We start from the raw sequence: 25,119 nt of genomic DNA, 5'->3' as shown, positions 1-25,119 counted from the left end.
CGAATGGGCAAAGCGCCTGCTCTGCGAGAACGCAGGGGATTGTGCGACTGCTACTGGCTGTTGCTCCCGCTGATAAAATGGTCCCTGCCGGCTACCCCTGCGCGTCGTCTGATCCGACTCTTTGCTCTCGTTGTTGGCTGTCTTTGTACTTCGTGCATTCTGTTCGCCTTTCGACATTTTTGCAATCGACGTATTTATCATCTCTTGTTGTGCCTTCTAAGTGGTTTCGTGCAATTTGTGAAAAGTTGCGTGGTTGCTCACGATGCCTCGAGATGCGACAAGCGTTGAGTGTACGGAAGTGAAGGCCATCCTCATGGCGAAGCGTCCCGCAGATGACTGCATCGACGCCTGCAGCGTCTCATCATCTGTTACAGTGCAACTTAGAAAACAAGAAAATTTAGAAAAAGGGCCTTGTTTTGCCCAGTGATACCTATCTGGAAATTACCATAATGAACTTCACAATGCCAACACATTTCGCGAATTCTCCAAGCCTGGACCTATTTGAAATACCATTGTATCTTGAGAACCGGCGTGCACAGCTTTATGAAACATAGTAGTTATTCAAGTGTCCATGCTATGAGCCCACTCTAAAAATTTCATTCAGATATCTTGGCAAATAAAAAAGTTAGCATTCTCACCCCCTTCTAGGGCAGTTTTCTCAGAATCACTTTTTTGCCTAGTGTGGCTGCGTAGGACAGCCTCTTCATGAGATTTCTTTTTATTCCATATTTCAATAAACTTCTGGGGGCAAGACAATTTCATTTTTTCAAGACACTGTGCCTGGAATTAATGACAAACAATTAAAATTTGGTTTATGAAGGTATAACGTGCTTAAATTTTTTAGCGAGGAAATTTGAATAAAGAGAATTGTCTTACCCTGGAGTAACTATCCAGGAATGAACATAACGAATTTCACAGTGCCAGCACGTTTTGCAAATTCTTCATGCCTGTCCTAAGAGACCTATGCAAACAATCGTGATATACTCCTATAACTTTAAAACCAATAAGCCCAGCTCCATGAAACTTGGTAGTTCTTCAAATGTTTGTACTATGAGCCTACCCTGAAAATTTCTCAAATATCTCAAGAAATAAAAAACGTAGTGCTCAAGGGTAGCAAAGCTTTAAATGGGGCTAGTTAGTGGTTCATACTGGCATAATGGTAGCCTCCCCCCCCCTTACACACTTGCTCAGTTTTCATTGATATTATGTAAACTTCACCTAGTCTTACCTAAATCCTCAACAGTGGTTCAAACCTGATGTTCAGCCGTACAGAAGTAAGCATAACAGTCACGCCTTCGCACATGAAATACATGCCTAAGCACGCTGAAAAAATTGCCGCACTCTCTGTAGCACACTTTGAAGGCATGTAATCGCATAGCAAATGAAGGATAAATGGGCACAATATTTTCAATATCTGCATTTTCTTTGTGACTTTGGAAGCACCTCATGCTTCTGAGTACAGTAGAACCCCGTTGTTACGTTCCTCACTGCTGCGCTTTCCCGGCTGTTACGTCGCTTTCATCCGGCCCTGGCATTGCTCCTGTAGGATCCAATGTATTGGGATCCTCGTTGTTACGTTGTAGCTGTGAAAATGTTCCCGCATGATACGTCGCAACTGGTCACCGCCTGAGGCAACGCGCGCCGATCACCATTTTGACTTTTGAAGTCTTGGCTAGGCTTGGCATGGAACTAACTTCAAGAAGCCGCACGCAAGTTGGAGAGGCCGCCACTAGATGGCCATCTGCCTCGTGAACATCGGCTCGGTGGCGTGCACTGCCACCGCCCGATTCAAAGGGTTCAGCTTCATCCATCCATCTATCCGTCAAACCAGACCACGACAAAACCGGTCGTGAACCAGTCGAACTAACCTATGTCCTTTGTATCCAACAATCATGATCTGACGTTCTTCGATGGCGTCGCGCAAGCGGAAGGCACTTTCCCTCCAGAAAAAGCTGAACGCACTCAACGCTGTCGACAGGCAGCCAGCGCGGAAAAGAATTGATATTGCCAAAGACCTTGGTCTGCCACCATCGACGCTTAACAGCATCGTCTCAAAGTGTGCCGAGATTGAAGGCAATGCAGCGCTTTTCGGCACGAAAGCTAAGCAGGCTCGTGGGGCCAAGTATGGAAACCTCGACGAGGCTCTTCTGACCTGGTTCAAGCAAGCTCGTGCTGCCGGCGTCAACTCTGATGGCAGCATTTTGCACGAGAAGGCAGTGGACATCGCCGACAGACTGGCCATCACGGACTTTGCGGCGTCGAATGGCTGGATCGACAGTTTCCGGAAGAGGCACGGCATCATGTACAAGACAGTAAGCGGTGAATCAGCAAGTGTGAACTTGGCAACAGTCGATGATTGGAAGGCCACACTATCTGCTATACTAATTGAGGGCTATGCACCTCGTGACATCTACAACGCCGATGAAACGGGCCTTTTTTTTCGGGTGCAGCCGTCGAAGTCCCTAAGCCTGAAAGGAGAAGCGTGTCACGGAGGCAAAAACAGCAAAGAGCGATTGACGGTGCTTTTTTGCTGCAACATGGATGGTTCCGATAAGTTAAAACCATGGGTAATCGGCAAATATCAGAACCCGTGGCGCTTGAAGAACACTCGCCTGCTGCCATGTCACTACAGAAGTAACAGTCGTGCGTGGATGAGGTGTTCGTTGTTTGAAGAATTTCTTCGCTACTTCAACAACAACATGTGATCCCAGTGCAGGAGTGTTCTCCTTTTTCTATACAATTGTGCTGCCCACCCAAGAGCCCCGCAGTTTCTTCAGAACGTCAAGCTTGTGTTCTTCCCATCGAACACTACAAGCCATCTGCAGCCGCTAGATGCCGGCGTCATAAAGAACCTGAAGCATTCCTACCGGAAGTGTGTTGTGAAGCGCTGTCTTGCGCGTATTGATCGTGGACAGCAGCTTACAACCATTTCGGTGCTTGACGCTATGCACTATGTCGCTTCAGCATGGGCTGCAGTGGCCGCATCAACTGCCCAGCACTGCTTCGCGCAGTGTGGCTTTCGCACGAACGGCGAAGGGGAATTTCCTGGCACAGACGCTGGGGAGTCGGAAGCAGCCTCTTGCGATCAAGAGCTCACTGAGGCAATGGATGCGCTGGGTGCCACGGGACTCACATATGACGACTACGTCGCAGTGGATGCTGCCGTCGTGACATCGGGGTGCCAGAGAGCGGTGATATTGTTGCGAGCTCGGTCGCGAGTGAAGCCGCAGATTGTGATGACGAGCTCGAGCCACACGATTCCGAAGATTTGTCAGATCCAAGCTTTGGAGAAGGAGGTCGCGGCTCTGGACCTCCTCCGTAGGTATGTCGCACCTCAAAGCGATGCGAACAGCAATGCGGCTTTCCAGGCTACTGAGAAGCGCCTGGTGTTTTCTAGCTAGCGAAAGAAACGGCAGTCCACTATTCTTGAATTTTTTAAGTCCTAACATCACTTTGCGGAAATAAATTGTTTGAAGTGAAAGCTTCACCGTTCTCATTCCTTTTTGGAGCCTTCCTCATTGTTGCGTTCTCCCGGCTGTTGCGTTTTTTTTTTTTTTCGGACCGGTGAAAAACTATGAACGAGGTTTTACTATATTTGTATTCAAATTCAAATATTCTCAGACCGAATGAAGCTAAATTCTAAACACACGCGTGTTCCTTATTCAGTACAGAACCGCACTGGTCACAGGTAGCATGCATGCATACCTGAACTGGCAGAAAGAATCCCTCGCTTACCAGAGCTTTTATGCGAGCATGTGCAAGTATAATGGAAACTCGGCACAGGTCTGGATTACCAAAATGTAACATTGGTGGCGCTATTTCCATAGCAACAATGGCAATATTTTAACAACGCTCATGCCACAAGGGAAGCGCACACAGATCCAGTTCGTGGGAGTAGCACGAACAAGTATGACATGGCAGTAACAATGCTAAAGCAGGAAAATTGTGGCACATTGCTTGCTAATACTAAGCTCTCAGCTTTCATATTCCGCTCCTCTGCTGGCGCTGCTTACATCATGAAAATATCCTTATTTCAATCCCAGTCCACTTCCATCTCAAAGCAGTTGATTTTCAGTGGACAAAATGATACTGATTTCTTAAGAATGTTCTAAATTTGTAAGAATCTTTTCCCATGCATATCACCGTAGATTATAATCCGGGCATCTTTCGCACGTTTTGATCATTCAGATGCATATGGGCACTTTTTCGTTTTGCTTCGCATAGCGATTCTTTGAGCGGAATCTTGTCAGATATCTAGGCATGGCGATACACACGATGGAAAAGCTTGGACAAAATGGCATCGTTTCGGGTGCCTGTTATCGCCCGTTCTATTTGAGCCAATCAGTACTTGCAATATTGGTCATGTGCTCTGACTGGCCAATAGAAATGCAAGCTGCATGTTTTTTGTAACTGTTTTTATATCAACCAGGTTGCCGCACAGTATTGCCGCTTGATTAGAAGAGTCTAAAATGCGAATTTTCAAACAAAACCAAAGTGACACCGGGGCGGCAGTTCCCGAGCTACATGTGGCGGAAATCGCACATCATTTGTCATCAATTTAAAAGGCCGCACTCGCAGACTCAGTTGTTTGGATTGATGAAGCATTAGATGTATGCACTATTTTTATTTTATTTATTTATCTATACATACTGCAATCCCGTGGAGGGATTTTAGCAGGTTGGGAATACATAAAACAATTCATGAGAGGGGGATAAATATAAAAACGACAGGTTTCAAGACCGCGAAACAAGATAGCATCGAGCCACGAACAGCAGTCTAGGCAGGCTGACCTAAGCTGAACAACGTGCCATCTCAATATGCTAATGATAATTCATTTTGGAGCCAGCTTCTGCCTAGACAGTGGCCACCTGCTCTATAGCACAGGCGCATCAGATGTCTCGCACGCAGTGGTGCCCCGACACTTTCTGGCGGCCTTAGGCATACTCAGCGAGTGGTGCTGAAGAGGTGCCCTTTTTGTTTGTGATGCTTTGTAGGGAAAGCTACACTAGACTAGGCCCCAACTGTACATGCGGCAAAACGATGGCAACCAGCTGCACCAGTGTTCCGCCACGTGCCTCGCTACGCAGCCTCACTGCGCATGCGCGTTCATGGGTCACTTGTCAGGTATGTGGTGCTTGCCAGGAGGAGGGCAGAGGTGGTTTCTGCCCTGCGCATGCTAAGAAAGAGCTGAAGGGCATGAAAGTGGGAGAAGGCTGATGAACTTTGACGTCAAAGGAACATTGGTTGTGTTCAACCCTTCCAGTTGTAGAAGCGTATAAACAGCCACCGCCGGTCAGAACGGCAGCATGGTGACACCACTAATCACATCGAGTTTAACAGAGCTACAAAGCAGGCATGGGATGGAGCTTGCCAGTGTTGCCTGTTTAATGATATGGGGGGGGGGGGGGGGGGGGGGGGGGATGAATTTGTGTCCAACTAAGTGCCCTCACCGTGAATTGCTTCTTGCCCTCGTGAGTCTCCAGGTGACGCTTGAGCTTGTACTCAGTCGCAAAGGCCCACACACAGCCCTCCACTGGACACTGCACACACATTCAGCCAACCACATTTCACCCTTGATAGTCCGCTATTAAAATGTTTCCACTTTCCAAGCACTCTTGGACAACTATAGTCATCCAGCAAAACCAAATACTCTTTCACTTTCAGTTTTCCGTTACATTTTTATGCTGTATGGTGACATTTCAAACACCCTCCAGAATCAAGTCAGGTGAAGAGCGCTCACTGCTTACATCACCGTTATCAAGGTCAATCGGCACAGTGGAAACAGCGTGATTCCACAGAGTGTAATCCATCTATAAGCACATTTTTGGACAATAACAGCAGCATCGACATATAGCGCACCTTCACCTCGTTACATTTTTGCATGCACGCTACTTCAAATTGCTACAGGCACATTTTTGGACAATAACAGCAGCATCGACATAGAGCGCACCTTCACCTCGTTGCACGCTACTTCAATTGCTACAGGCCCGTTTTTGGACAATAACAGCAGCATGGACATAGAGCGCACCTTCACCTCGTTACATTTTTGCATGCACACTACTTCAAATTGCAACAGGCACATTTTTGACAATAACAGCAGCATCGACATAAAGTGCACCTTCACCTCGCTACATTTTCGTATGCATGCTACTTCAGTGGCTTCGATGCAATAGAAACAAGGCCTAGCGACGACCAGGGAGCAGCGCGCTACCGGAGTGCCGTCAACCGCAGCGCTCGCGGACGACATCTCTGCGGTAGTCTGGCGGCATCCGGTGCTGCACTTAAGCGGTGCGAATTTGTGTACTTTCACGCTGAGGGCTGACCTTTTTTGACGCACGTTCCATTTAATTATCAACACGCTACAAAAATTGTTGATGCTGCAAAGACGAGACAGGACTACAGTACGCTGCTGCGCCGTCGGTCGGTACACGATGGTTGATGCTGCCTTTTTAATTGGTAAGGTGTTGAATCGGACCAGCTCGTGCTCTTTTCGCACTCCTGCACCAACGCGCACTCTCAGTCGGACGCCACCAACGTCTCACGAACCGAAGCACCGAGCTGGGGTTCATGCATGCAGTGCATGCAGCAGTCGAGCAGACGACTTTGAAGTATGTCCGTGACGTAGTGGGCATCGAGGCTGCAGCCAATGGTAGCCTGTCGTGACCTGTCACTCTTTGTACTTGTGATGTAGGAACTCACGGCAGAACAGTTCCAAATCTCACCGCCACGCAAGAGCCGAGCAGCCCGCAAATTCCAAAAAACGCAGTTTTTAAAAAGGAATAATAAATCACTGCCTTTGTTGCAAGTTGTACTTTGGAGGAACGCTCGGAAGCATTTGTTCTACACATTCAAAACGTTCATCAGTGACCTTTCTAGCCATTTCCTACCCCCTTTAAGCTGAAAAGAAGCATCTGCCAATAGAGTGCTTTTAAACGCATGAGGCTATACTCCTAACTGCGATTTATCCAGTCCTTTAGCAGGTTCCAGAAACGTCAGTCTCGCTAAGAGGTAGTGTTAAACTTCTATTTGGTGGTATTCACACTGTGGAAACACAGTCACATCGATCATGACATTATCAACCATTGTGCAAGTTCTGATGGCCCCATTCACACCGTGTAGGTAAGCACTCCATAAACTAGCCCATCCACGCCTGCGGTGGGAAACAGCACCCACGCCCCGTAGGTCTCCCATAACCGTGGCAATTCTTTTTTACTTCGTGCAATAAAATACAGCAAAACGACTATATAGCACATTACACAACACAAATATTGCATTCCGTGAGCCAAATGCAGCAATGCGCGATAACCACCCTGCTTTGCTGCGCTGTACAGCTTCAGATGACACTGCAAACAGCGCCAAGCACAGCCGCCATGTGGGTGCACCACAAATATTCTATAACTCTATACAGTCGACGACCGATTTTTCGGACATGCTTGATTATTCGGACATTTTCCCGGCCCCAGGACATACCTTATAAAGTCAATGTATTACGCTGCTCAAAATTTCGGACAATCTAAGGAGGGCTATTCGATTTTTCGGACATTCCAAGCGTCAGCCGGGCCAACTGCCACACATTTTGAGCGGTGTCGCCGTCATCTTGTTTGTTTACTTTTTCCTTCGATAGCCTCGAAACCAGTGCCGGCCTTGTGTGCCGCTCCTCAGCTAAACTGACGCTGGATCGAGGTAATATTATTTGCCTAGCAGCTTCCGTTTCCGGGACGTTGCTGCTCGCCACCGGAGTGTTTTTTTTTTTTTTTTTCTTTTAGCGTGATCGCTTTGACTGCCTGTTCCTCTGCGTGTTTGCCAAGCGTAGCAAGTAGGCCAAGCTGCGATCGTGCTGATGCGAGAACTACATTTTGTTTTATTTTATGTTTTTTTTTTTTTTTTTGCGTGCAACGCGGCAGCGAGAAGGCACTCAACGGAGTCGGTGTTGTGATCCAGTGGTTGGCAACGGTGGTGGTGTGCCTCGACAGTGGGAAAACCTACTCTGTCGATTTGCTTGGAGCACTCAGTATGCTCGCTGATGCGTGGAAGTCGATGGCACCCACAACGCTGCGCAATTGCTTCCGCCCCGCAGGATTTGTGCTGATGACAAAGTCGGCTGCCTTGGACGGGGAGAGTGTCGTCGAGCAGCTGTCAGGCAGTGAGCAGCTCATTCACGACCTTCGCACTGCTGGTGTCGAAATTCCATCGGCCGTCTCGTTTTGAGAGTTCACAGACGTGGACCACGAGTTGAAACTGTGTGCTGGGTTCACAGATGCAGAAATTATTCGCCAAGTGCTTGTGGAGTCTGAGAGCGACGACGACGACTCACCTGCAGCAGCGCAGCCGACGCAAGCTGAGCTGATGCAAGCGTAATTCAGGCGGACCTGTTAGTACAGAAGCGGAGCGTGGTGCAGAAAAGCATTCATGACTTTTTCCGGCCTCGAAGTGAAGAATAGGCAATAAATAGAGCGTTTTTGGTGCACACTTGTTTTTTCGGACTGTCCGATTTTTAGGACATTTTCGTGGTCCGCTGAAAGTCCAAAAAATCGGTCGTCGACTGTACTTAAAACTAAGATGCGCGAATACTGAAAAAGAAAAAAAATGCCTTCGAATGCCTGATCAGTGAAAAAAAAATATAAAAAATTTTAAAAATCGCAAGCACCGTTATCTTATTTCAGAATTGACTTGGTATTTGCAAATAAATCCAGAAATGCACAGAAGTGCATACCCTACTGAAAAATCTAGTGTAAATTTTATACAAGATCCCGTACACGTTTTTTGTACAGGAAGAACCTGCATGAAGCCAGGTGGGGCTGTTATATCGCTGCTGGAACTGTCAACTCTCGTTAATTCAGCCTTCAAAGGACTAGATAAAATGTCCGATTAACCCCAAGCTCCAATTATTGAATGGACCTGAAAGAACTGCCAGAAACCATTTGCATCACAGTAACTTTATCTTATGAACACCTTTACAATGAAGTCTGCACTTTAATGAAACCGAAGTAAGAATGTTTCCCATTTTCAAAACACTGTCGAGAAGGGCCTCTTCACAAAACGGCCCCGTCACGTTTTGATGACGCTTCACTGCACAGCCCACTGCAGAGGGAAACTGCAGTTCATTTTAAAAATGGCTGTGGCTAAAGGTACATCGGACAGACCCGATCAATGGTCTTAAAAGTACTTCCGACGAATCCGGTGTGTTTTTCTTCGGGATAAGTCGGACGGATCCGGGAAATATTTTTCAGAGGTACGGCAAACGGACCCGGTCGGTGGAGTTCAAGTTTAACATCCGACGAACTCTATGCATTTTTCTCCGGGATACGCAAGGTAGATGGATGGGGATGGGCCTTTTGGACTTGGGATACGTCGAAAAAGCCGGATGTGTAGATTGTAGTGTTGTAGTGTTGTAATGGTTACTTGGTAGCGATAGCCAAGTGTAGACAAATCGAAGTTGATAAGAGGTGTGCGAGGTCCAAGTAGTCCAAGCACGGTGGGTCCAAGCGTACGTGAAATGTGAAATTACGAAGAACGGTACAGTGGCAAGAATAGTGCCTAGAATGGGTGATAGACTACGTGATGGCATGATGATAGAGTTACGCGAGTTGGACAGCGGCAGGGTGGCAAGCATGGCAAGCACGACCAGAGCGCAAGCGCATGTAATCGCGGTTTTGACGGCCAGCCCGTGGCCCGCTCATTTGGTCACGTGGATTATCTACGACGGTAGTTATGCAGTTTTGATTCTTCAAAGTTCCCTCACCTCAATCTGCGATGAGATGTGTCATGTAACGTGTCGCTTTCTGCTCATATTGAGGTTTAAATGTGCTTTCATCCTCTGCAGGGCGAAGGCTTCTCCCATATTTCTCCCCTTAACACGGTTCTGTGCTAGCTGCGTCCACTTGACCCCTGCGAGCTTCTTAATCTCATGCACCCACCTAACTTTCTGCCAACCCCTGCTACGCTTTCCTTCCCTTGGAATCCAGTTTGTTACCCTAAGCGACCATCGGTTATCCTTTCTTCGCACTACATGTCCTGCCCATGTCCATTTGTTCTTCTTAATTTCCGCTAGAATGTTAGTAATTTGAGTTATTTCTCTGAACCACTCTGCACGCTTCCTATCTCTTAATGTTACCCCTACCATTTTTCGTTCCATAGCCCTCTGGGTTGTCCTCAACTTAAGTAGAACTCTCTTGGTTAGCCTCCACGTTTCAGCCCCATACGTGAGTACTGGTAAGATGCAACTGTTGTATACTTTCCTCTTGAGCGATACTGGTAAGCTGCTAGCCATAATCTGCGAGTGCTTGCCAAATGCGCTCCATCCCAATCTTATTCTTCCTGTTATTCCCTTTTCATGGTCCGGATCTGCGGTTACTACCTGTCCTAAGTAGACATATTCGTCTACTACTTAAGGTGCTTCCCTACCTAACGTAAACTGCTGTTCCTTCCCTAGGCTATTGAACATTACCTTAGTCTTCTGCATATTGATTTTAAAGCCTACCTTTCTCCTTTCCATATTCTCCATCTACCCTTATCCCTAACTGCTCCCATTAGAAGTCTTGGAATGGGACTTCGAAATGTGCTTTGCGGTGCTGCAAATTTGCATACATACAAGCGGCGCTGAAAAAGCTGAGTACCACCAGCGTGTCTCTAGCCCAAGCGTTGCGTCATTCTTGTTTGCTGTACGACTGGAGGTGTAGGCGCCGGTTTGTGCTCTCAGTGGGATGCTGTGATGAGTGTGCCGGACAGACATCAGTGTATCCATTTATGATCGGCGATGTTCCATGTGCATGTCAGTGTTTATTGGATGCAGTGGTAAGTAAAAATGTCGCGTAAAGAGAGCATCATGGGAATTTATTCCCACGCGCTGTGAAACAGTTAGACGACAATAGGTCATCGACAATTTGTTATCAGAGAGCTCAAAACTCTGACAATATATTATTTCTACAAAGTACAAGCTTATTGTTTACATTTGTGCGTTTTGAAGCTTCGAAAAAAAAAATTAAACGCCAATAATTTAACCTGGCCTTGCACAAAGTTGTTGGGAATGCACATGATACAATTTTCGCATGTTGGAGTGGATAGAAAAATAAGTGCCAAACCCACACCGCTGAGATGTGCATTACTACTGGTGAAATAGTTCAGGCTTCTGTAAAATATTAGCTACCTGGCACAGCACCTTCCTAAATGTTCAGGCTTTGTACTATTGTTGAAGGCCACTTTATCATTAATAAAGAAACGAATATGCTTTATGTGTTAATGCTTTTTCAGTGTATTATGTTAATTTTTTTTTCCTTAGTTTCTTTTGCTTTCTTATGCTAGGTAGACAAACACAAATGGTACACTTTTAAACTTGTCAGTCCAAAGTTGAACATGAATAGATGAATATCTGCCGTGCATGTGACAGCTGTATTGCTGCAATGGTTGACGTGTACTATAGCATGTACGTACACGCTGCGACATCTCAGCAGCATGTTCAGCTACTTGCCCCAAGGCCATGATGTTTTATGCCAGTGATGGCAGCCGCACTTTGGTGGAGGCGAAATGCAAATGCATCCGTTTCCTGCGAGATGTCAACGCTAAGTACAAAGCCCAGGCAGTCAAATTAGTCTGGAGCTCTCCACTGCAGTATTCTTCATAGCTACATATGTCACTTTAGGATGTGAAACCTTACACGCCACAGGTAGGATGTGTTGTTTTTTAGATTTTGTAACCTCTCATCTATGTTGTGCAACATTTGGCTAATCGTAGTTCACAAACCCCCTTCATGGATCACTGCCTTGTCGTGACGGAGGGGCTTGCGAAACTCGACGTCGTGAGCTCTACAGTGTAGGGCCACCCAGGATAGACAGGTCACGGCAGAGAATTCTGACAAAATGTTATTCACTGGAGAAGGTAATGGCAACCCACTCCAGTATTTCCTGCCAAGAAAACCCTATGGCCAGTCACAATAGCATTAATGATATGGCGCCGGAAGATGAGCCCGCCAGGTTGGAAGGCGTCCCACAGGTTACTGGGGATGAACAAAGGGCGATTCCTAGTAGCTCCAAGACGAATGAAGCGGCTGGGCTAAAGCCAAAAGGACGCTCAGTTGTGGATGTGTCGGGGAGCGACCGGAAAGTCCGATGTTGCAAGGAGATATATCACATAGCAACATGGAATGTAAGATCTATGACGCAAGGTAAACTGGATGTCGTCAAACGAGAAATGGACAGATTGAACATTGATATCTTGGGTATCAGCGAACTCAAGTGGACCGGAATGGGAGAATTTAACTCCGGAGACCACTATGTCTTTTATTGTGGGCACGAATCCAAGAGAAGGAATGAGGTCGCTCTCATAGTAAACAGAAGAATGGGCAAACCAGTGCTAGGGTACAACCCCAAAAACGACCGAATAATTTCAGTTCTGATCTAAGGTGACCCTTTCAACATAACAGTTATCCAAGTCTATGCACCAACCACTACTGCTGAAGAAGATGACGTTGAGAGATTTTATGCGGACCTGCAATGCCTTTTAGACCGCACTCCATCATCAGACGTCATTTTTCTCATAGGAGACTGGAATGCTAAGGTCAGGAGTGAAGAAATATCCGAAATTACAGGCAAGTTCGGTCTTGGTGAGCTAAATGAAGCTGGGCAGAGGCTAGTAGAGTTTTGTCAAGAAAACAACTTGACCATAGCGAATACTCATTTTCAACAGCACAACAGCCTGTACACATGGACTTCACCGGACGGTCTGTACAGGAATCAGATCGATTATATTCTTTGCCGGCAGAGATGGAGAAGCGTTATACAAGCAGTAAAAACAAGGCCTGGGGCCGATTGTGGCACCAATCGTCAGCTTCTTGTTGCCAAAATTAAGCTTCGATTAAGGAAAACGCAGAAAACTAGAAGGCCTTTCTGGTATGATCTGGATCAAATTCCATTAGAATATGGTGTGGAAGTGAGGAATCGATTTCAAGTATTAGATCTAGAAGACAGAGAGCCTGAAGAGATGTGGACTGATGTTGTTGATATTGTTACGGACGACAAGGAAGAAGAAGCGGGCAGTGGCACGGGCAGGAGCGCTCGCGCTAGGTCCGCGAACATTCATTAAACGTCATCTACCATCGTTATCGGTCATGTTCTGTCTCCTGTCTTCATCGTCTTGCCGTATCGTAACATTTGGTGGAGGTGCGGGGTATGGCAACCCCATCCTCGCCTTGGAGCATCGACGCCATCTTCAAGCCGGGACCATCACCGAGGGCCCAGGGACATCGTCGAGCAGCTTCGCCCCAGCCCTTCAAGCCCAGACCTGAACAACTACCACCGCCCAGCCCCCAGCCCGGACCTGAAGACAAGGAGAACAGACATACCAATCAGAACCAAGACGAAGGACCTGAAAGACCCAAAAGACCCGAATGACCCGAAGGAACCGATGGACACGAACACGCAACCCCCGCCCAAGCTGCCCGACGTGACCTCGAGCCATCGGTCCCATGGACTCTGGTGACGGATGGTTGACAGCTCCAAGGGAGGCGGATCACCCACGCATCAGACATCGTACCGGCAAGCCGTTCTATTCCTTCTTCCTCTTCTTCTTCAAGCATCCAGACACGCCCATCATCATGCCATAAAATCATTAACATCGCTAAACTTCCTCGTCCACGTTCGGGACGATCGCTCAGTGGCCCTGGGTCATGTTACGGATGACAAGGAAGAAGAAGCGGGCAGTGGCGCGGGCAGGAGCGCTCGCGCTAGGCCCGCGAACATTCATTAAACGTCATCTACCATCGTCATCGGTCATGTTCTGTCTCCTGTCTTCATCGGCTTGCCGTATCGTAACAATATAATACAAGAAGTTGCTACTGAGGTAGTTCCAAAGCAAAAGAAATGCAAGAAAGCAAACTGGTTATCTGAAGAGGCTTTGCAAATAGCTGAGGAAAGAAGGATGGCAAAAGTTATGGGGGAAAGTGAAAGATACAAGGTTCTCAATGCGGATTTTCAGAAAATAGCAAGGAGAGATAAGAATGCCTTCCTGAACATACAGTGCCAAGCAGTTGAGGACAACAGCCAATTAAGAAACATAAGAGCTCTGTATAAGACAATCAAAGATATCAAAGGAAGCTTCTGTGCTAAGCTGGGCGTAATAAAGGACAAACAAGGCAAGGACCTCACTGAAACCTCAGAGATAAAGAAGAGGTGGCAGGAATACACAGAAGAACTGTACAAGAAGAACCCGGATGTGAAAACCCAACATAAGATGGTTGTGACTACTGATCTCGAGCCGGGCATCCTGAAGAGTGAAGTTGAATGGGCCTTAGCCAGCCTTGCTAAGAACAAAGCTAGCGGAATTGATGGCATTCCAGCTGAGTTGCTTCAAAACCTCAACCACGATGCTGTTAACACTCTGCATACATTATGTCAGAAGATTTGGACAACCCTGCAGTGGCCACAGGATTGGAGGAGGTCAGTTTACATCCCCATTCCAAAGAAAGGCAGTGCCAAAGATTGTTCCAACTACCGCACGATCGCGCTTATTTCGCATGCTAGCAAGGTGATGTTGAAAATCCTCCAAGGTAGGCTGCAGCAGTATGTGGATCGGGAGCTTCCGAACGTGCAAGCTGGATTTCGCAGGGGCAGAGGAACTAGAGACCAGATTGCCAACCTTCGCTGGCTCATGGAAAAAGCAAGAGAGTTCCAGAAACCCACCTACTTCTGCGTTATAGATTATGCGAAAGTGTTTGACTGCGTAGATCACAGCAGATTGTGGCAAGCTCTCCAAGAGATGGGAGTTCCAATTCACCTCATCTGTCTCCTCAGGAACCTGTATGAAGGGCAAGAGGCGACAGTCAGAACTGGGCATGGTCTTACTGATTGGTTTCCGATTGAGAAAGGAGTGAGACAAGGCTGCATACTGTCGCCCTGCCTATTTAACCTATATGCAGAGTGCATCATGAATAAGGCCGGTCTGGAAGAGTCTTCAGCTGGAGTGAAGATTGCTGGAAAACGTATCAACAACCTTAGATATGTGGATGATACCATTTTAATGGCAGAAAGTGAAGTGGAACTCAAGAGACTTCTGATGTGCGTACAAGAAGAGAGTGAGAAGTTTGGGCTTAAACTGAACATTAAAAAGACAAAGATCATGGCATCTTGCCCTATCAAGTCCTGGAGCATCAAGGGACAAGAAGTGGAAGCTGTGAGATTTTCTCTTCATGGGCTCCAAGATTACCCCGGAAGGAGACTGCAATACATTAAATTAGGAGACGCCTGTTTCTGGGAAAGAGAGCCATGGTTAGCCTTGACCGCCTAGTAAAGAGCAGAGACATTAGTCTGCCAACCAAGATCCGTATAACTCGTGCTATGGTCTTTCCAGTTGTGATGTATGGATGCGAGACTTGGACTGTGAAGAAGGCTGACCGCCGAAGAATTGACGCGATTGAATTGTGGTGCTGGCGGAGACTCTTGAGAGTTCCTTGGACTGCCAGAAGATCAAATCAGTCGATATTGTCGACCATAAACCCTGACTGCTCATTGGAGGGTCAAATTCTAAAGTTAAAGCTCAGCTACTTTGGTCGTCTGATGAGAAGAGAGGAGTTGCTGGAGAAAGATTTGATGTTGGGAAAGGTTGAGGGCCGCCGCAGAAGGGGTAGGCAGCGAACGCGATGGTTAGATGGCATCCTCGAGGCGCTGGAGATGAGGTTATGTGATGTTAGGAAGATAGTGAGAGACCGGAAAGCGTGGCGTGACATAGTCCATAGGGTCAAGAAGAGTCGGACACGACTGAACGACTGAACTGAACTGAGTTCGCAAACAGTTGTTGGCAGTTCTTGGCATGGTTTCCTGCTTGGATTAATTTGCTAATTGCAGTTTTTTGAAACTTGCATCAATGCTGGACAGTTCAAATAGCAGGCAGTTGAATTACAGGAATGATGTGCATCATGCATTTCAGTTCTGACAAATGGAAAGTAATGGTCTCCTCCATGCATGCACAGGTGCCTTTAGACAAATACATAATTGGGTGTGTGATTATGACGCATATCAAGGGTCGAGAGAAGGCCATGTGGAGCCAGTGTTGATGTGTTAGAAATTATGTGTTAGTTAGACAGATCATGAACAATTTCAAAAGACGATGGAGCCGGTGTTTGAGTAACTGTTTCTGTCTCTGTTCCTGCGTCTATATCCTAAGTGTACTCCTGGCAGCGGTGGTGGGATGGGGCTCATTCCCGCCCTGCACCATACAAGACTGTCAGTGGATCTCCGCTACCAGATAATACCTAGCTCCTGTGTGCTCACCGGCAGGGCCCCGGGGAAAGCCTCCAGGACCTCGCCGCAGACATCAAGCAGTTGATGTTGCAGTCACTGCCGAAGGCGCCTCAGAAAGCCGTGGCCCTGATCGGGACCGAGGCCTTTCTTGACACCATCGAGGATCCCGAGGTCCAGCGTCAAGTACGTCTCTGGCGCCCCGATTCGATCCCCACCGCTTTGAGTCTCGCCATTGAGGCGACCGGCAAGTGGCGGAAGCGGAGCCCCGATCAAGAGGCCTACTTACAGAGGTAGCTGGTCGAACGTGAGCGCAACCTGGAGGCTGAGCGCCAGCGCACCCTTTCGCACACCGTCAAAGTAAGGAAGCTGAGGCAGGAGCTGGACAAACAGCTGAGCAAGGTGCAGCAACATGGAGAGAACTTCAAGGCCCAGCCGAAACTTGGTCAGGAGCGGTCGGCACAGCTACAGTGGCGGGTGAAATAGCTGGAGGTGGAGCTACAGCGGGCATGGGCCTCGGTGCGTGAGTGGTTACGTTCGCAAGAGGAGCTGGAGCACTCCTACAGGGAGACCCTGAAGCGCGAGCGCCAAGAGGCGGACGCTCGCCTGGGTATACCCAAGGGCATACCGAAACAATGGAGGCTGCGTATGCTTCCCTGCAGCAGAGGCTCGACCAAGAGGCCCATGAACAGGCTGCCCAACCCTGTGCCTCCGAGGAGAAAGTGAAGGAACTCGTCAAGATGCATCAGATGGAGCTGGAGGCGGAGCAGGCGGAGTACCGGCATCACCTAAATGCTCAAGAGCTGCGCTGCGAGGAGAAAGCCCACTTGGCCGAGGAGTTGCGTGCCCGTCTGACCCCGCTGACCACAGCCACGAGGTCAGCGAGCTTTCACACAAGAAGGCGGAGGCCGAGGGAGCCCAGCAGCTGCGTCGGGAGTTGTATGACCAAAGGGCCAAGAATGACAAACTGCGCACCAATAACAGGAGGGCGGTAGAGGCCATGCGGGCACACAAACAAAAAGATGAAGTAGTAAGGTTGAAAAGTTAGGCGAGGAAACGCCGAAGCCCAAGCCAAGAGTTGAGCACGGAACTGGAGATGCTGATGACAAGGCACCCGAAAGAAATCCAAGGCCTAGCAGAGAGGTTGTTGGCCGAGTGGGAGCGGAGAGAATGGGAGCTGCTGGAGAGTTTGTTACCTGTAGTCAAGGTGGATGGTGGTCTGGCCTACTCGGAGTGACTGGTGTGCATTGAGAGGAAGCTGCGGGAATGGCTCAAGAAGCAAGAGCTACACCATGGTATAGGCGACCACCTCGCATAGGAGGACGGTTCCTCCACTGCAGATGTGAAGCGCCTGCAGCAGCTCACCGAGATGCTCAGATGGACAGATGTGTGCCTGGAGAGCGAAGCGTCCAAAAAATCGATGTGCTCATGTTGAAGGCTTAGTCTTGGTTTTCTTCCTCGTGGTTACAGGGAAGGTCTCACTTGGCACTATATGGATGCACCGGGATGAAAGACCCGGCTCTGGATGTGGGCAAGTCCAAGCTGGCGCCTGAGCTACGTGAGCCCACGAAAACTGAAGGCGTCGAGGGAGAAACCAAGGACGAGACCAAGACTGCAGAGGGCAGCAGTGGTGAGGGAGACCAGTCTGTGAAAGTGGAGACCGAGAATAAGGACTCCTCATTGAGCAAGGAGGGCGAAGAGGAGGACGAAGACAAGCCCAAGAAGCCAAAGGTTGAGCCGGACACAGCGTCCAAGCTAACAGAGGTGGGCATTGAGGCCGTGGGTTTCATTGTCCAGCTGAACGTCTTAAAACTCAATCAGTCCAACTTTGATCAGGTGGATAACAAGATGCGCTACATGCTCAACTTCTACACGCCATGGTGTGAGCAATGCATGAACCTGGAACCTGAGTACGCCTGTGCAGCCACCACATTGAGGCTGCGGGGCCTGCAGGCGCCGATGGCCAAATCGGACACCACAGTCGAACAAAAGTTGGCCAACCGCTTTGGCGTCAACAAGTAGCCTACGCTCTTCTCGCATCCAGCCAACCTGACCGAATATGAGAGCACCTTTTCAGCCGAAGGGATCATCGATGTGGTGGCGGAGAAGACAGACTCGCCGTTCGCACCACCAGCGGAAGCATCGCTCGAGCTGACCGCCGTGAACTTCAAGCTCACCGTCGCCAATGCTGGTCTACTTCTACGCCCCACTGCACTTCAGTGCGTGGCCGCTGCCGTGGGACGGATTTACTTGATACTGCCGTGCCTACTGGCTGGTCTCCACAGAATTCGACTGAACACTGCTTTCCCCGGACTTAGACTTCGACTGTGATCTTTTGGAACATTTCCAATTGATGTATTGGTGTGGCCTTGTGTGTTATTGTTATCGTCCATTCCTTTGTAGTCTGTGTTTTCATGTGTGTGTTTGGTCGACCACAGTGAGTTCCCTGTCCCACTTCCCCTCCCACCCTATCCCCCTCGGTGGAAAGATGTTACGGTATGAAAGAGGAGGAAGGGCGGCGCTAGCGCGGGTGGCAAGTGCGTGGAAGGGAGAGCGTGATAAAGAAGACGATGGAGCCAGTGTTCGGCGAGTGGCAGTCTCAGTGGCTGTGTGATACGACCTCGTATGCGTCTATCCCTCGAGTCTCATCCCTACCCCGTAACAATATAAATGTCAAAAACAGCAAAGGCCCCTAAAACAGATCATTAAGGGACTCCAGAGGTGACCGCAACATAATCAGACTGTGAGCCATTAATTACAAGCATTGCTTGCGATCGTGTAGATAGCACTGAACCCAGTCAATTAGCAAAGGGGGAAGATCTAGAAAAGATCATTCATGCAACAACAAAACATGGGGAACAGAATCAAATGCTTTTACTGAAGTCCAGAAATATGCAGTCAATAAGCAGAATGTTCATTTGGGCTAGTTGGTAAACATTCATAATTGTAAAACAGCGCGAACAATGGTGGACAAGAACAAGAAAGACATAGGACGAGCGCTGACTCTCTCAACTAAGGTTTTAACGCCATCACCTGGCGCTTATAAACGAAAAACACAATGTACAGAGTCGTCCACTTCTAGCTATAACACGCTCCCTGCTTTCAAAGCAACATTGCGTCCTACGCATGCACATATCGAAGCAATGCGATACAAACACAGAGGGACCCGGAGGTGGTGCTTTGCGTAGCCTGCCACTTAACTTGATTGCGTGGCTGGGGGCGACACGATAGCGCTTTGAAAGCGGTGACCGTGTTATAGCTAGAAGTGGACGACCCTGTACATCCTATGCCACACTAAAAGTAGATAAAAACAAAAAGCAGAGAAACGTGCGGCGCTCAAAGGCCACTAGGGAAAGCTATCTCTTTGTCACTGAGAGTGACAGATGGTTTGCCGATACATTTTGGGTCTTGACTGATATGGAAGGCTTCCATTAATTCCCGCGTTGTCTGATCGCAGTGCTTGTAAAGTATATCTGTGCTACGCTACAAGGCTGTGCCAATTTTCTTCTTCTTTATCACTGTTTCCACTTTTCGCAGTGGCTTAGCAGGTAAAAAAGCTCTTTGTTACTGTCTAGATTGTTTTTGTGCTCGAGCAACCTTTTATTTAAGCAACGTCCTGTCTGCCCAATGTACCGGGCTCCCGGTACCGGGTTCCCGGGTGTGGAATTCAGTAAACAACCCCCATGCGACAGGTGACAACTTGTGCCACATCCTTTTCTTTTTTCCGTTCCTTCTCTCTTTGGATTGCCGGACATACTGCTTTAGTTTGATGGGAGCTGATAGAGCTACATTCAATTCGTATCGGCCTGCCACATTCTTCAGCCCATGTGTGATGCGATGCAAGTAACGAAGAACAGCAACTTTTTTCCTTCCCTCAGTGGTCAGGAGTTTGCTGAGTGTCCCGCTGTTTCACCTACTTGAGCAAACGAGAGCAGGCCTCTGTAACCATAAAATAGCCGGTGCTGTCCGTTATCATTGACGCAGTTGTCCCTGGGATGCGCATGCGCCAGTCCGTTCCATTTGGTGGCTTCCCACTCAGGCAGCCGCGAAAGATGAACGTCGTGGCTGTCGGCAACAAGACACATACTTGTGGCGTGATCCAAAGTTGAGGCATGACACAGGAAGGCCTGTAAAAACAGGACAAAAGGTTCAGATGGCTTCATTCTGGAGGCCTCGCCGTGCCCACATGAAGGCTTGGTGACAACTGAGCTTAAATAGCCGGTGCTGTCCGTTATCATTGACGCAGTTGTCCCAGGATGCGCATGCGCCAGTCCGTTCCATTTGGTGGTTTCCCACTCAGGCAGCCGCGGAAGATGAACTTCGTGGCTGTCGGCAACAAGACACGTACTTGTGGCGTGATCCTAAGTTAAGGCATGACACGGAAGGCCTGTAAAAACAGGACAAAAGGTTCAGATGGCTTCGATCTGGAGGCCTCGCCGTGCCCACACGAAGGCTTGGTGACGACTGAGCTAAAATAGCCGGTGCTGTCCATTATCATTGACACAGTTGTCCCAGGATGCGCATGCGCCAGTCCGTTCCATTTGGTGCCTTCCCACTCAGGCAGCCGCGAAAGATGAACGTCGTGGCTGTCGGCAACAAGACACGTACTTGTGGCGTGATCCAAAGTTAAGGCATGACACAGGAAGGCCTGTAAAAACAGGACAAAAGGTTCAGATGGCTTCGATCTGGAGGCCTCGCCGTGCCCACACGAAGGCTTGGTGACGACTGAGCTTAAATAGCCGGTGCTGTCCGTTATCATTGACGCAGTTGTCCCAGGATGCGCATGCGCCAGTCCGTTCCATTTGGTGGCTTCTCACTCAGGCAGCCGCGGAAGATGAACTTTGTGGCTGTCGGCAACAAGACACACACTTGTGTTATGATCCGAAGTTGAGGCATGACACAGGAAGGCCTGTGAAAACAGGACAAAAGGTTCAGATGGCTTCATTCTGGAGGCCTCACCTCCAGAAATGATTTTGCTAAACCGCTGCTGAAAGCAATGGGCCTATAACTACCAGAAGATGTCTGCTCCTTTCCAGGTTTCACTGCTTTCATCCTAATAAAAAATTAGTTGCAAGTTAGCGCTCGTCTGTTGTGCGTCTCTTCTTGTGTTTCGTCTTTTCGCGCTGTTCCACCCACTATTCAAAAATGGTATGACAACAGCTTTTTTCCACGCCTCTGGCAATTTTCCTATGACCCAAATTTTGTTAAAAAATTTTAATAGTGCCTCTATAGTAGGTTCGGATAGGTGGGCGAGCATTTCATAGTGAATTTGGTCAGGACCAGGTGCAGTCTGTTTACCGGCAGCTAGGACATTTTTTATTTCTTGTAGTGTAATTAAGCTATTATATGGTTCTTTTGTACCACCACTTGTTGGGAGTTTTTGTTTCTCTGCTGTGTTTCTGTATTTTAGGAATGTTTGAGTGTAGTCCGATGAACTGGAAACTGCAAAAAAATATTCACCTAAAATGTCGGCCTGTTCTTGTATAGTTGTCTGTACTCCAGGGGCTGTTAGAAGGGGAATGGTGAATGGAGAGTAGCTGCCATTCGCTTTCGAACCTGTTCCCACATATGTTTCGATGTTGTTGAGCTGTTTATTGATGTTACATAATTCTGCCAGGAGGATTTTTCGGCGCAGCGGCGGATGTATCAGGCTTTGGCTATTGCTTTTTTAACCTTTACGGGATTATCCTGTGTTGGGTACCTGCGAAAAACTCCCCTTGCTTCGTTTTGTTTTTTACATTCATGTGAACACCAGACTTTGTGATTTTGTTTCACCACTCCAGAGGACTGAGGAATTGCTATGTGCGCTGCAGTAAGGATGCAATTTGTGTAAGCATCATTTAGTTCATCTATATTATATTTATGTGAAGTAATTTTTTCTAGGCTGGCCTTCACTCGGAACAGTGCCCTATCGGCTAAATGCAGCTTCCAGCGTCGCGGCTTGAATGGGATGATTTGTGGTGAAGATGTTAAGCTGATTAGTACAGATAAGTGATCACTTCTGTATGGGTTATCTAAAATGTCTAATTTTAAATCTGTAAAAATAGAGGGTGAGCTGAGAGATAAATCAATACAGCTCATGTTTCCTGAACTAGATGAACAGTAGGTTGGTTTCCCGGTGTTAAGGAGACAGATATTATTACACGGTATAATATCCTCTATGACTTCACCTCTCGTATCTGTTTTTCTACTGCCCCAAAGGATGGAATGTGCATTAAAATCTCCTACTATAAAAATGGCTCTGGAAGCTGCTTTAAAAGATCTTTTAATTCATGAATACTAAATTTAAGGTGTGGCTCTAAGTATATGCAGCACACAGTTATTGTTTTAAAAGCCTGTAAGGTCCCTGCTTTAGTTTTATCTCGAACTGCTACTCCATTTTTTAATATGATGGCAACGCCACCTGAGAGCCTGAGAGCCTGCTCTTGGTCACAACGGAAGACTGTATAGTTTCTGAGTATGTTCTTATGTTTGGGACCTAAATTTGTTTCTTGCAAACACAAGGCTAGTGGTGAGTGAGTGGATAAAAAGTCCTCTGCAGTTCCATTGTATAAAAGCCATTTTGTATTAAATGAGTAGAGAAGGCTAAGTTTTGCTTCCGGGCCCTCTGGTTCGGGGCTTATCTCTTTTTTGTCGATTTAAGAAGCTGCGCCGCCCGTCCTACATCGACGGCACAGGACTGCCTTGGCTTGTGTCCATCGTGTCTTCTGATACGCTGGACGCCCGTGCATACTGCACAGGTATGTTTGTGTTTGCCCTCACCGCGTGGTGAGAGGCCTTGGGGCCGGCTGACCTGGGGGTCTGCGCAGCCTGTTTTTCTGGTGGTGGTGCAGCGCTGGCTGCAGCCACCAAGGGCACGGATGGCCCCGTTCCCAGTTCACTGTGTGAAACCTGGGCAGGTGCCAGAGTCTGTTGTAGCTCAGTGCCCTGTTGCACCACAACAGAATAGGCAGGTTTATTTGACAGAACACGATTTCGTGCTTCCCGGAAAATTATGTTTTCTTTGACCTTGATGGTAATGATTTCCTTTTCTTGTTTCCACATTGGACATGTGCGCGAATAGGCAGGATGATTGCCCTCACAGTTGGCACACAAATGTGGCTGAACCTCACATTTCTGGGAATCGTGTTCACGGGAAGCACATTTTGCACATCTCTGCTGGCCGCGGCAGGTCTGAGAGCCGTGACCATAGCGTTGGCATTTGAAGCAACGGTGAAGATTTGGAATATATTTCCTGAGTTGAAGTTACACATAATCTATTTCGACTGATTCACGGAGGATGCTTTGTGCAAATGTCAGGACTAGGCGCTTGGTTGGAATCTTTGTCATCAAGCCTTATTTTTATCCTATACACATCTGTTAAGTTTTGTTCTTTTAGGCCCTCTAGCAGTTCCTCTTCAGTCAGGTATCTGAGGTCGTCGTCAGAGATCACTCCGCGGACAGTGTTCAGAGAACGATAGAACTGACAGTCACTGAGATTTCACCAAAAGACTTAAATGTAGACAGTTTTTCGTGCTGATGATTATAGAAGATTTCCAACAGAAGGTCTCCATTCGGAAGTTTCTTCACGTTGTAACCCTGACCTATTACTTCTATCAGTGTTTTGGTCACTACGAAAGGTGAGATTTGTCTAGCCGTTTCCTCGGTGTTGTCCCTGTGTACTACATGATATCGTGGGAACCTGTTTGGATTTTTCAGGAAGAATTTGGAGGTTTCATCGGTGAAACGCCTTTATCGGGATCGATCATGTGAGAGTAAAGAAGCCATAAAAATAATGTTGTTGTTCAGCCAGGGTGGCGGCCACCCACCACCGAGCCCAACAAAGGGACGAGACAGGAGCTTCCGAGAAAGTCCAGCCCACGCCAGCCTTACATCCTGACTATAACCAAATATGGCGTAACACAGGGTGGTTAGCCACACAAGGTTAACCTTTGCCGCCTGGAAAAGGAAAAATCCAAGAAAAGAGGAGGAGACAGGACAGTTCTAAGAAAGAAGACAGGAAAGCAAAAAGGAAAAGGCGGCAGCCGATTTCCCCCGGTTGGGTCAGGCCAGAGGTGCCGCCTATGGGAAGTGTGGGCCAAAGTGGTGTGTTGCCTCCGCCGAGGGGCCTTAAAGATCCAAACACTCGGCATCAGCAGAACCACCAGGATCCCCTTTTCCCCAGACACGGCGATGCCACGCACGGCTAAATGTGGGTGCTCGGTGTCCGTGGTGTCGCACACAACACACAAACACCTGCTTTAACAGGTGCCCTCTGCGAGGCATCACAAAATGGCGGCTATGAGCATCATGGAGGTAAAACAAAAAAAAAGATGAGCATAACCGATGATGACGCTGTCGTCGCCTAGTGGCGCGTGCACACAACGAGGCCAGCTAGGTTCAGTAGCACTTCAAAGATGGCGCTTGTTACTACTAGCAGACGACTCTCGAGGTGGTAATATTGGTGGTGCGATGATTATGTGAGGGAAAAAAATATTCCGATTTTTGACGCCCAAAGTTTGGGGTGCGAGCTTTATGCGAGTAAATACGCTATGTCCAAGAACTGCAACTCATCGTTGGATGGTGTCTCGAAGGTAAATTCAAGCCCTGAACCACAATGTCTAAACACCTTCAAAATGCCATCCATGCACACTGCCAAGCCACAACTGTCCATAGTCCACAAACCTCATGGTCTTATGGTACAGTCCCGATAGTTCCCTTCACTAAGGACCGCGGCGACGCTGGACCCGGTACACACTCCTGCTTTCTAAGTTTTCCCTGCCAACAGACGACAGTCCAACACAAGTAAAACCGGAATAGTTCTAGGAAACTTTCAACTGACAGACCATGCTTCACAACAAATGCTAGCTCATCACTGCCTTCTGTGATACACATTTTCACACGTTCCCCAACA

General features: G+C 47.9%; 1 protein-coding gene and 1 pseudogene across 1 annotated transcript in view; one reads left to right on the top strand and one right to left on the bottom strand.

Annotated features, from left to right (window-relative positions):
- LOC146187592 (uncharacterized) overlaps window positions 1-25,119 on the bottom strand; it is a 74,652-nt gene that overhangs the window by 29,663 nt on the left and 19,870 nt on the right. The window contains exon 3 of the mRNA XM_084607750.1: window positions 5,451-5,540. Within this exon, the coding sequence (XP_084463876.1) occupies window positions 5,451-5,540 (90 nt within the window). The remainder of the gene's footprint in view (window positions 1-5,450; window positions 5,541-25,119) is intronic.
- Window positions 16,314-17,544, top strand: LOC146187593 (uncharacterized; annotated as a pseudogene).

The sequence above is a fragment of the Amblyomma maculatum genome, chromosome 6 (assembly GCF_055883805.1).
Source record: "Amblyomma maculatum isolate TAMU_Amacu chromosome 6, ASM5588380v1, whole genome shotgun sequence".
Taxonomy (NCBI): Eukaryota; Metazoa; Arthropoda; class Arachnida; order Ixodida; family Ixodidae; genus Amblyomma; species Amblyomma maculatum.
Note: the sequence above shows the minus strand (reverse complement) of the source record. Positions and strands in the feature narration are given on the sequence as shown.